Source organism: Anastrepha ludens, chromosome 4 (assembly GCF_028408465.1).
Source record: "Anastrepha ludens isolate Willacy chromosome 4, idAnaLude1.1, whole genome shotgun sequence".
Classification (NCBI taxonomy): Eukaryota; Metazoa; Arthropoda; class Insecta; order Diptera; family Tephritidae; genus Anastrepha; species Anastrepha ludens.
The window spans coordinates 23,659,898-23,672,813 of record NC_071500.1 but is presented as its reverse complement, the minus strand read 5'-3'; the positions used below and the strand labels follow the sequence as shown (position 1 = coordinate 23,672,813).

Here is a 12,916-nt window from a genome sequence, read left to right as displayed (position 1 = left end):
TAAGTTATTTATAGCATTTCTAGAGCAGTCACACTTACACTATACATATGTACTATACATAGTATGTGTACTTACATATATAGATACGTATTTTCCATATGCCCGTACTCCTTCTTATTGAAAATGAATATATGTGAATGATTTTTTTTTTTGCATTTAAAATTGGAAATTAGAAATGTAGCAAGAGGAAAGTGAATAGGTTGACTTAATAAGTAAATGATTGAGTCGCCTAATGAAGTCACGTGGACGTATACTTGCACAAGTATATAATATACTGGATGTTACCTACATACGTCTTCACTTGCAAAGTGTTTTTTTATAAATTTCAAAGAGTTAGCATAACAAAACCGAAGCTAAACTCATTACAAACATTTCCCTTACATCTCCAAGCAACATGAATTTAATTCTAACACTGGGTTATAGATACATATAAGTTTATTTTCTTGCTCAATATATTAGTGGTTGATTTAATGCCGTCAAAACTTACGTGCAGAATAAGAATGTAGAAATTTCATCTCTGACTACGTTTTTGGATTTATCTTGTTCTGGAGGTATGTAGGGTATTCAAATTCTGGACCTTTTCCTATCGTGAAAGACTCGATTCCACTTATTATGAGTTTAAATATGTAACATTTCAATAACAATAGTCCCCGTCATTCTCTCTTATCACTTGTAAGGAAAATAGTTATATTTTCACACCAGCGCTCCCCTGAGCGCTTTTATCGTCATCCAAATTGAATTATTTGTTCCCTTTAATTTGAAGGGAACATTAATTAAGATTGCTATGTAACGATGTACAGAGTACAAAGTTGGTGCTGAACTCCTATTATTATCCGTATCATTATTATTCCTATTACTATCCATATCTATTACTATTGCTATGATTGACTTTGACATACTCGCTGTATATGTTGTTTGTGTAGTTACTTCTACTTCATGCATTCATGTTTGAGTTTTCAAATTTTTCTCACGCAACTGCACCAGAGCGACATCACGCAATCTTGTGGTTATGTTATGTGAGAACAGTCCTCTCTCTTACTGACTCTATAAAATGGTTAAAAGATGATTTTGGGAAAATCATGGCATGCCAAACGACAGGGAATGAGTGGGAGTGGAATTAATATATGTATTATAAATTCTGTTTATTAACACGTTGAATGCCAATGGGGTCACCGGTGACCGGCACTAAGTTTTTTTGTAGGGCCGTGAGGGTCACCGGATTGCAAGAAACACATAATTTGACTACAATTAAAAGTTTTAAAATTTTCAATTTTATTTACGTTATTGCAATAGTGTAATTGATATAATGGAGTATAGAGCATACAAAAATATTTTATTTAAATATGAGAAATGTGTGTATAAATTTCATGTGTACATAATATGTTTTGCATACTAACAAATTCATGTTGGCGCCACGGGCAAACCATGTAAAATCGGTGTGGCATTCAACGTGTTAATTATTTATTTGTTTATTATCTTTTTTTATTAAATAACAAATGCATCCGCTTTTGCTTACTAAAAATATGGTCAAAAGTAATCGAATAAGCAAAAATTTAATCATTAGATTCAATCATTCTATGAGTTTATTATAAATTATATTAATCAATTTAAATTTTTGTATTTTTAGTTCAATTCAACGTGTTTTATCATAATATTAAATAACTTTTTTGCAGAAGCTTTATTTATATTCATATACTCGTATATGAATGACACCAGTCATTTACGATTTTTTTTATGAATCCATGAATATAAGAACCATTTCGATATTTAAACCAACCTATTTCAGCAACTTTGATATATCGAATTTGCTTTTCAATATTAAGAAAATGGATTGTAGAATAATATTGTATATTCTATTTCAATTACCGATTAGTGTTGGTATACTACTAGTGGTATTCTACATTTAAATCATCATCATCTTCTGGCTCTACAGCTCTTTGTGAGCTTTGGCCTGCTGCACGTGGGACCTCCATACGTCTCGAACGCTTGCGACTTTTTTCCAGTTCGTTATCCTAAGTTTCTTGATGCGTCCTCTAGTTTGTCGGTCCATCTTGTTCTCGGCCTTCCTCTAGTGTTGAACGCTCTGGCTTGTACGTATTTCTTCTGCGCCCTCGTACCGTCCATTCTTGTAATGTGACCCAGCCATCTTAACCGCTGCGCTTTGATGAAACGTATAACATGTTCGCCCTTTATCAGTTAATCTAGCTCGTCGTTCCATCTTATCCGCCACTCACCGTGATCTTTGATTGCTCCGAAAATTCTTCTGAGTACTTTTCGTTCGAAGGCTTGCAGTTTTGTTTTATCTGCTTCAATTAGCGTCAATTAAATGCATTCTTAATATTTTCTTACTATTTTTACAATCACTTTAGGTTTACATATACACATCGCAAACGCCTTGCTGTAAAATTCCCGAGCAGCTAATTTATCTATCTTAATAATTTAATTAATAATAATTTATCTATCTAATTTAACTCCCCAAAACACTTCATTTATAATAATATTCATAATAATATGTACAACTGATTTGCTTGTGTTGTATTAGCAGTAGTGTTGTATTTCAAAAGTGCATGTATTTTGTTGTTAAAATTTTACTGCATTTATTACAAAAACCAAATATATAATACCCCTACCAACTGTTTGCTCTGCTGATGAATGATTTAATAAATTCTCTCATTTATTACATGTGAACACTCTGCGGTTTTCATAATTTTTGGTAATGCAATGCGGTGTTATTTTAGCTACCCCTGTAGTAAGCTTTTTAACTCAATGAAAAGGCGTTCTTTGTCCACGCAGCTTTAACCAGTAGAGCGGTGGCGAGGCTTGGTGGAAGGAATTTTAAATTTCTGATCAGTGGTGTCTATATATGTACATATCTGAACATTTAGAAACAGTTGAATCTCGATTATGTGTGGCTTCATTTTATTTAACCGTAATTTATTTCTATCACACGCTAGAGAAAATGCAGAATAATCCATCATCCTTGCCTTCATTCTTTATTATTCATTATTTATTATTCGTGATGTGTGAATTTGTACGTGTTTATTTATTTTTTTACTGTGTCGTATTTATTTATTTTTTTACTGTGGCCTTAAAGTCATTTACTCAAAAAGAAATTAAAAGCTAAAGAGAAAAAAACATCTTAAGGTAACGTAGTAAAAAAATGTGTGTGTGTAGCGTGCACAAACTCATCTAACCGGGATATTCGGCTATCCCTAATTAGCTCGGTCTCGATCATCCCGGATAATCGAGATTTAACTGCAATTGTCACCACACAAAGGGCAAGCCACACAAAAGGCAAGTTTCGGATTGTTTCAAGAAACCCACTCAGTAAAGGATTCCTATTGGAATGGACACGAAAATATCAGCTGTAGATCAAATTGCCTTACTTTGTATGAGCGTAACTTCAAAGGAAAGTCCTCAGCATACAGATTTAAACAGGTTGGGTTCATTACATTATTTTCACTTATTATTAAGCCTATGCTTATAATTAAACCAGGGTTGGGCATTTTGCGCTACACACTAAATGGCACCCCACTAATTTTTTAGTGGTAGTTAAAATAAGGGTTTCATTATAACTTAACCTTCAGTTCTCCAGTGTTTTAACTATCCACTTATTGCATTAATTATTTAGTGCACTATGCTCAACGGTAAATTAAAGTTATAAAGTATACTGCGCAATTAAATACAATTAAATGTATTTATATAATTATAGTTATTATGGAAAAGTGTATGTCTAAGGCTCCGTCAGTCAATCAATAGATGCTTCATGCTAATTAATGCACTTTCTAGTGAACAGGTTTTGGTTGCTGTTGTTGTAACTGCATAAACATTCCCCATAAATGTTCTAAAAATGCTGCTGGAGTAACAATCCTTGACCGGATATATATCCGGGTCGTTCCGGTAATGTAATCGTCGGAACAGGTTATGGGGAGTGAGTCGGCTGTGACCGAAACCAGCGTTTTTCAAGCTGTGGGTCGAAAAACCTTACTCAGGTGTTCCCGGGCAATAGAAAAAAGGCAAGTGTGAATGCGCTCTTCACTATAATACAAAATAAATTTTAGACTAGAAAGTAAGTTAATAGTTTGTCTTCCAAATTATGCAAGTTCGGTATCATGGAAGGAATGTGAGAACTTATGTTCTATAAAGGATTGGATTGGGGCATTATCTTAAAAAATCTTATGAAGACTGAAAAATACTCAAATATTATATATAGTTTTTTACAGAGAAATTGCTGTACGCAGCCTTTCAAATCACTAATATTTTGTGCTTTTATGGGCCCAGGAGGCTGCTAGATTTTTTAACTGGAAACCCTACAGGGTCCGGTACTCGAAGTGTAACCAATTAAAATGGCCATAAATTTAGTTTGGAAAATTACTTTTATTCAATTCAAAGTAAAAAATGTGTCAAAATAGTACAAAATTAAGAATCAATTCACTTTTGCTCGATATAATCACCTTTTGTCTTGACTATGGACTTGAGACAATCCCAAAACGAATCGCAAACTACCCGACTTGCAGGTATTTTGGTTTACTCGTGGACAATGGCTTTTTTCAGCGGCTCGAGACTGGTGAATCTTTTAGTTAGGACCTTGTTCTCCAAAATAGCCCAGAGAGAATAATCCATCGGATTCGCGTCTGATGAGTTTCAGAGCCATTGTGTGGACGTTATGAAGTTCGGAACGTGGTTTTTTAGCCATTCTTGGTTCACTCGAGCTTTGTAAGACGGGGTTGTTTGCCCACGGCTTCAAAGCAATCTCCAAAGTACTTTCCGATTGGAGAGCGCCCATCTGCAATTACAGGGGTGTCCAATTGATGGCTCAAATCCTCGTAGGAACGGTCGGTCAAATAAAACCTATCGTTTTGGGAGTTCATGAATTGCTCAATTTGAAAAATTGTCTTGTCAGCAAAAAAAAAAACAATATTCGGAAACTGACCGCTTTCGGCCGTTGCTTCGCTTGGCCTTCAAATATATTTCATGCCACAACAAAGATCATAAAACCTAAAATTTCAAACTTTGTACAAACATATAAAAAAATAAAAAAATCATCAAAACTTCGGATATGTAGTTTTATATAATAAAGTGGTAAATTTGGCATAATCGGGTACCAGTTTAAAGTTGCTCAAATTTCATGTTGATTTTTTTTTTGTTGCCGATGCTATACGTTTTCTTCCATACAACGACTGCTCGAATTTTTTTATATGGATAAAATGCATAAGACCGCTAGTAGGATAAAAAATGTATAATATTTAGTCACACTTTCAATAAAATAATTTTATGCGACCTTGGTCGAGGTAGTTTTGAGAGTTACGAATACTGATAACGGCACTAATTTATTTAATAAAACTCAAGAACGAGAAGCTGTCAAAAGTAAATAAATAAATAATCAACTGGGTTAAAGCAATTTTTTTTATTTAACGATTATAATTAACCAGTTAAATAACTACGAGGGGGGTTCAATAAGTCACCGTGTTAGAAAGGTAGACACTATTTTTTAAAACAATTTTTTGTTTTTTATTCTTCAACATAGTCCCCTTTTAGAAAGATACACCTCTCCCAACGCTCTGGCCATTTTTAACCCTTCCAAAAAGTAGGATTTTTCGAACTTCAGAAAATACGCCTCTGTCTCGCGATGAACTAAATTCTCGTTTGAACTAAATTTTTTTTCCGTGAGCCATTTCTTCATGTTAGGAACAAGAACAAGTAGCAGGCAGCCAGATGGGGTGAATACGGGGAGTGCGGCAGCAATTCATAACGCAATTCATGTGGCTTGGCGGCGAAAACTCCGAATGAATGTGCTGATGCTGATGATTATCGTGGTGAAACAGCACCTTCTTAACGGCCATGTTTCCTTCAATTTTGTCACTGTAGTATTGCCCAGTGATTGTTCTTGCTTTTTTTCTAAAAAATCTTTGAGGATGACGCCGTTCGCATTCCAAAAAATCGTCGCCATGATCTTTCCGGCCGATGGGACTGTCTTCGCCCGTAAAAATGTAGAGGCGAGAATATGTGCATACTGTTGTTACCGAAAAAAGCTTTGGAGCTGATGCACCGAGAGAAGTCCATTGTTTTATTGTTGCTTAGTTTCTTCGGATCTTGTTCAAATTGCTCCAGACACTGCTTCGAATTTAACAGTAAAGTTTTTGCTTGTGAGCAATCGCAATCACCCATCGGGCCGACAATTTTTCCATCGCCAACTTATCATGTAAAATATTAATTGCCGTTCCGGCCGGCACACCTAAGGCCTCTATTACTTCGCGCACTTTTGTTCGCCGATTAGTGAGAATCATGTCGTGAACTTTTTAAATGATTTCCTCGGTAACCACGTCTGCTGGGCGTTTTGGTCGCTCCTCATAAAAAACGGATGTTCGCCCACGTGTAAATTCGTTGAACTAATATCTAACTGTGGTAATAAATAGATGGCGAAGTGCCCCCATAAACAACACCCAACTTCTTATCTTTTTTTTAACTCCTTGCATTTTGTCCCATCCAAAAACAAAAAACGAAGTACCGAACGGTACTGCTCTTTCTCCATCTTAGCGAAAATCATGAAACACATCTTACTCGAATTGATGCCAAACACAAACTAACCTATCAATCAGTCTGAAATTTGCCGTCGTTTGATAGACGGTATGCTAACACCAACTTCCCTCAGGCCCGCGTACTTGTTGAACCGCCCTCGTGTATTCTAGGCAAATACGAAAATATTATTAAGAGGATCGCACTCAAAACAAAAGCATCCAAAATTGCATAACTCATTAAACTCGTTAGATTGGCAGCATATTTATAAATACGTGATACGAAAAATAATGATGAGTAAAACCAGTAAAAGTAATGAATATATTAAAATTTACGCTGTGATATATTTGCAAAGATTTCAATGGCCCCATATCTATACATTCACACATACATATGTAGATACAATGCATATATAATAGCTTTGTCTCCTAACACGCTAGAATTTGCCAAAACTAGGTACAAATATGAGAGTAAATGAGCTGCTCTATCTATGTTGGAAGTTGCAAGATTTTGCTCAAAGAATTTTTGCTGGCAAATCTTATTAAGTGTCAAAGCACCAAATTGGAAGTAACGTAAGTCAGAAGAGAAATGCAAGAACTATACATTTTCATATTGATAAAAATATAATTATTGCAACAAAAATGAATAGTAATTATTCCTTAATTTTCAGGTTTTATAGGGTATATATCCCGTGAGACTCGGAATTACTTCGAGTCCTTTTTGCGTCAGCTGTATGGAGGATGAGGTGCAATCATCCCCGCACCTGCTCCTAAGCTGCCCCGCTCTCGCGTGACTAAGATTTATACATCTTGGTTCTCATTTCTTTTCTGCGCCTAAACTTCTAAAGAAATAGTCGACATCGACACTTGGACCGCAGCTGTGACTGAAGTGATGGATTCATATAGCAAAGTAACGTGCGCTGAATTAGCCCACGGACGATTTCGTTTATATAACGTAGATGGATATAGACATTACATACATATACAGGGTGAACGATCTGAAGTGTTACCAACTTCACACTGCTTGTATCTGTAAAACAGCTCATGACATCAACGTCAAAATCGTTCTAATGACAGTTTAATATATTGTTTATAAGCCATCAAAAACATTTGCGTCTCAGTTTTGTTGAAATTTTTTTTCGGTGATGGAATTCAAACGTAATAGTGTGATTGCGTTATATTTGGCTGGAAAATCACAACCAGCCATTGTTCGTGAGCTCAGTCACCTCAAAGTGAATAAAACGTTTTTGTATCGCACTATAAAACGTTATAATGGTACTGGTAGCATTGCAAAACGCTATGGAGGTGGACCAAAAAAAAACCGCAACAACACCTGAAATGGTTCGGAAAGTGAAGGCTCGACTTGAACGAAATCCACTTTGAAGTGGAAGAAAAATGCCCAAAGAGCTGAATATATCGCAAGACAGCATTCGACGCATATTGAAAAATGAGCTCAAGGTCAAGGCTTACAAGTTCCAAAAAGCACACGATCTTTTACCCCAGCAAAAAAAAGTTCGGTGCGAAAGAGCAAAGGAGTTGTTGCGCTTGCACGAACGTGGCGAATTTCCTGACATTGTGTTTTCTGATGAAAAATATTTCCCAATTGAGCAGTTCATAACACTAAAAACGATCGAGTTTACTTCGCCAGACGCAAATCCGATGGGCTATTCCATCAGGTCCATTTTGGAGATCAAGGTGAGGACTAAAAATGGATGCGCTGAAAAAAGCGATTATACGAGAATGGGCCAAAATACCACCTGAAATCAATAAAAACTAATTTCACACAAAAAAGTTATGGTGTTTTGAATAGGTAACACTTCATATCCATCACCCTGTATGCTAAAATACTCAGAATGATGGGTGGAGTCTATTTCACGTCCGTCCGTCCGTACGCATGATAGCTAGAACAAAAATTGCTATATTTCAATGAAATTTAGTACACATACGAGTATTACGCTTTATTCAGCATAGTTTGATATTGAAAATGGGCGTATTCGGTTAATAACCATGCCCACTTGCCATATAACGGTAACTTTCAGAAACGAAAAAAGCGATATCTCTTTTATAAACAAATGCAGAAGCAAAAAAAAAGTATGACACAAGTAAAATTTTCGAAAAATGGCCGTATCCATATCCTGTTTCGGGTAAATTAATAAAACCTCAATAAAACTCGTAAAACTTGGGACACAAAACCACACCCACTCTTTATACGCTTATGTGTTACAAAATTTCTGTCCGCCCGTCTGATGTTAAAAGCTATGACTGCCATTCTCTGCATGAATTTGATTGATTTCAAAAATTAACATCCAGCCCAAATACAAAAAAATTTTACTAAAATGTGCGTGGGTATATAAAGTTCGGCCCGGTTCGATCTTCTTTACTTGTAGTATTAATTTAACAAGTATTCGATTAACAACATTTTTATTATTATATGTATGAATGGTTTAAAATTGTTTTGTGGTCGATCTTTAGTTCCTGGGCGATGCTACGACTACTAACATGGGACGTTCCTGTTCCAGGCGCTTCTTTAACATCAAAAATGCCAGATCTGAGTCTGCGAAACCAAAATTGTACGTAATTAGGTGTTACATTATCGGTACCATAAACACCATTCACAATTTCAGCCACAAATGGCTTGGCTTGCATTTTCACCTTTATCAAAGAAGAACTGTAAAATGTACCGAATTTTCTCTTTGTTGGCTTGTATTGTTAACATCCTGGTACTCACAACTGTAGATTAGTTCATTTGTGGAACAACGTCATGAGACACACCACAAATAGGAGGAGAAGATCGGCCAAACACCCGATAAAGGGTGTACGGGCCAATTACACATATTATAAATATATAAATATATATATGCACGTATATATTTTATTTTTTATTTAAATGTTTGACACAAATCTGTGGGTTACTGTGAGCCCTAAATAAAGTAAATATGGACGTAGTACCATTAACGTTTATCTCTAAAACCGTTGTGCAAAAGCACAAAAGTACATAAACATTTGATTTATACAAGAATTTTTCAAGTTCAGCGCTCCTATTTATTATTAATTACTTCTAAGCAAAACAAAAATGGTGAAGCATGACCTGTTAAATGAGTTTGGTTTACAGTCGAAAATGGTTTTCCGATTAGTTTTTTAAACGTCTAGGAACGTCTTCTCAAAGACTCTTTGGTGCAAAATAATATAAGCAGTACATTTACCTCAATCTGCTTTTCTGCAAACATAACGAATGTACTTATATACGAGGGCGGTTTAATAAGTACCTGTGTTTGATGACACAGGGCGTTCCTGAGGGAAGTTGGTGTTAGCATCGTATGCTGCCATCTATCAAACGACGGCAAAACAAATTTCACACTGATTGATAGATTAGTTTGGATTTGGCAGCTATTCGAGTAAGATGTGTTTCGTGATTTTCGCTAAGATGGAGAAAGAGCAGTATCGTTCGGTACTTCGCTTTTTGTTTTTGGATAGTAAATATGCGAGGAGATAAAAGCAAAGTTGGGTGCTGTTTATGGGGACACTTCGCCATCTATGACCACAGTTAGTTATTGGTTAAACGAGGGCGAACACCCGTTTTTGATGAGGAGCGACCAGGAGGCCCGGCACACATGGTTTCCGAGGAAATCATTCAAAATGCTCACGACATGATTCTCGCTAATTGACCGTTCGTCGAAGTGCGCGAAGTAACAGAGGGCATACAGAGGTCTGTCAGCCAGAACGTCAAATAATATTTTACTTGATAAGTTGGCGATTACAAAATTGTCGGCCCGATGGGTGCTTCGAAGCAGTGTTTGGAGCAATTTAAGCTAGATCCGAAGGAACTTTTGCGTCGAGTTGTCACCGTTGATGAAACCTTGATTCATCATTACATACCAGAAACTAAGCAACAATCAAAACAATAGATTTCTCTCGGTTCATGTGTTCCAAAGAAGGCGAAGATAGTCCCATCGGCCGGGAAGGTCATGGCGACGATTTTTTGGGATGCGAACGGCGTCATCCTCATTGATTTTTTTAGAAAAAGGAAGATCGAGCACTGGACAATACTACAGTGAGTTATTGGATCGCTTTTTTACAAAAAATTGAAGGAGACAAGGCGCAAAGAAGGTTATGTCTCACCACGATAACGCACAAGCACTTTCATCCGGAGCTGTCGCCGCCAAACTGCATGAATTGCTGCCACACCCCCCGTATTCACCCCATCTGGCTCCCTGCGACTTTTCTTGCTTTTCTTGTAGCTCACGGGAAAAAAATTTAGTTCAAACGAAGAAGTCATCGCCGAGACAGAGAGTTCGACAAATCTATTTTTTGCAGGGGTTCAAAAAACGGCCGAAGCGTTTGGAGAAGTATATCTTTCTAAAAGGAGACTATGTTGAAGAAAAAATGGTGACTTCATTTCTAACACGAGTACTTGTTGAACCTTCCTCGTACATACATATACACGGAAAATTTCTTCGAGTTTGTACCGTGATGGCTTCGAAAAGTTGGCTGTTTTTGCGAACTTAGCGTTAACTGTTGCTTACTCTTTCCAATAGCGCATATCAAAATTTTAAAACCAACAATTCCACTTGTCAGCTTTTTCAATTTTCAGAACAATACTATGTTTTGTTTACATTGAGCATTAAATAACAAATAAATAAAAGATTTTTGGAATGCGAAATGGTAGGAAGAAATGTGATAATCTGTTTGGTTGTCAGATGGTTATTGTATCATGGTTTCGTTTTTGTTTCGAAGAGAAAGAACTCGTACTAGTTCGTTTTGCTCATTTAATTCCAAATACCAGTTTGCAATATATACATGGTTTAAGTACCTGCTGGGTATTCATGTACACGTATTTTATATTGCCTCAACTAGCAATCACTACAGCATTGAACTTACGTGCCAAATATTCCTATGCACTATACATAGTAGTTCGATGTAAACAATTACCGTCTATAAACGTATTAAGTACGCTATTCTATTTAAAAAAAACTACTAGCACTCAATATCTCTTGCCAATAAATCGATTTGCTCACCTGCTTCAAAGTAGTTTCCTGTTCATCGCTGATACTTGGTATGCTGGACATTTCGGCGTTCGTGCGTATATGGCGTTAATATTTAAAATAGTAATTATATGTATTCTTTATTTATTCGCTGTGTGAAGGTAAGAAAATAAATGATTAAATTACAAATAGCCTGAATGAGATTCTATTTGTTTTACCGGCCGATTGCGTGCTTCGACACTCACCCGATATCCGAGCTTATATGTAAGTATGTTATCTGTTTTCGCTTTTGTTCTTGTTATTTATCACTTTTTTGTTTAGCTTTTCTACTTGTATATTCTTTGTATTTTTACATATGAAACTTTGCATTTACTTGTATACTTTGCCTCACATTAAATTCTCGTAAGTGCCTATGTATTTTTTCTCTGTTTGTCATTGAGCTTTTGCGTTGAACTGCCAAATAATGAAGGTTTCACTTTGTCACAATAAATGAATTATAAATATTTATTTTAAGTACTCCTTTTTTTTGGCGCTTTCTTTAAAATACGCTACTGCAATGTAAACAAAGCAATTTTCCCTCACTTTCTCATAATTTAGGTTTATTATGCTACGGAACGATGGGTAATTTTGTGTAATTTCGTTTCACTGTTATTGTCATTGAAAGCAAGAGTCGTTTGAAGGCAAGCAAGCATTCGTCACACAACTTGTAAGAATTCTCTACAGCTGCTGCACTTTGGTATTTTTGTCGTTTTCTTCTTTCCTTCCTTTTTAATCAAATTGCGCTTGTCTCGAGACTGTAACCAAAATTATCCAACTTGGTACTCTGATGTTTTTAGTTGCGCCTCAAGAAGTCTTTCGAATTGTTTAGCTACGCGTTTCTTTAGAAACTAATACGGAACTGGCTTATGCACTGATATAAAAGCATTGTACAGATCCATTTCTGTACAATGTATAAAAGTGTATGCTAAACGCCGCCAAGCACATTAAGGTTTCAGTTGAACTTGTCTCTTGTCTCTTGATTGTTGGTTGTGGCTTGTTGGCTATTGCATGTAGAGTGAGCTGCCAACAAGTGCGCGAGCGCGAGACTACGTTCGAAGCCAGTTGTTATCGGGCACGATTGATGCCCCTAAATAAAGTGGCACTGTAGGAAATTATTTCGCCGCTCGCTATGCATAAATATGTACATACATACGTAGAATTATAGGTACGAGTATATTTATACGAATAGTATGTATGCGGCTCAGAAGACGATTGTAACTGCTGTATGCGAATTGAATACAAATGAAGCGAATGAGAATGCTTTGTGAGTACAAAGAATATAATTGTTGCTGACTCATTTTCTATGTATGTAGTAAGTATGTATGCTGACACAAGTGGATATATACATATGCAAATAAATTGCTAAAAAAAATAAAATAA

The 12,916-nt window shown here is 36.1% G+C and overlaps 1 protein-coding gene across 3 annotated transcripts in view; it reads right to left on the bottom strand.

Moving 5' to 3' along the window:
• Window positions 1-12,628, bottom strand: part of LOC128860824 (SEC14-like protein 2) — a 34,231-nt gene extending 21,603 nt beyond the window's left edge. Inside the window, exons 1-2 of one of the 3 annotated variants that reach the window (XM_054098583.1) lie at window positions 11,716-12,628; window positions 11,531-11,648 (exon numbers count right to left, since the gene is read on the bottom strand). In XM_054098583.1, the coding sequence (XP_053954558.1) occupies window positions 11,531-11,581 (51 nt within the window). In that variant the 5' untranslated portion in view covers window positions 11,582-11,648; window positions 11,716-12,628. Of the gene's footprint in view, window positions 1-11,530 lie in introns of all 3 variants that reach the window. The other 2 variants (XM_054098584.1, XM_054098585.1) reach the window with 2 other exon arrangements.
• Window positions 12,629-12,916: the final 288 nt, after the last annotated feature.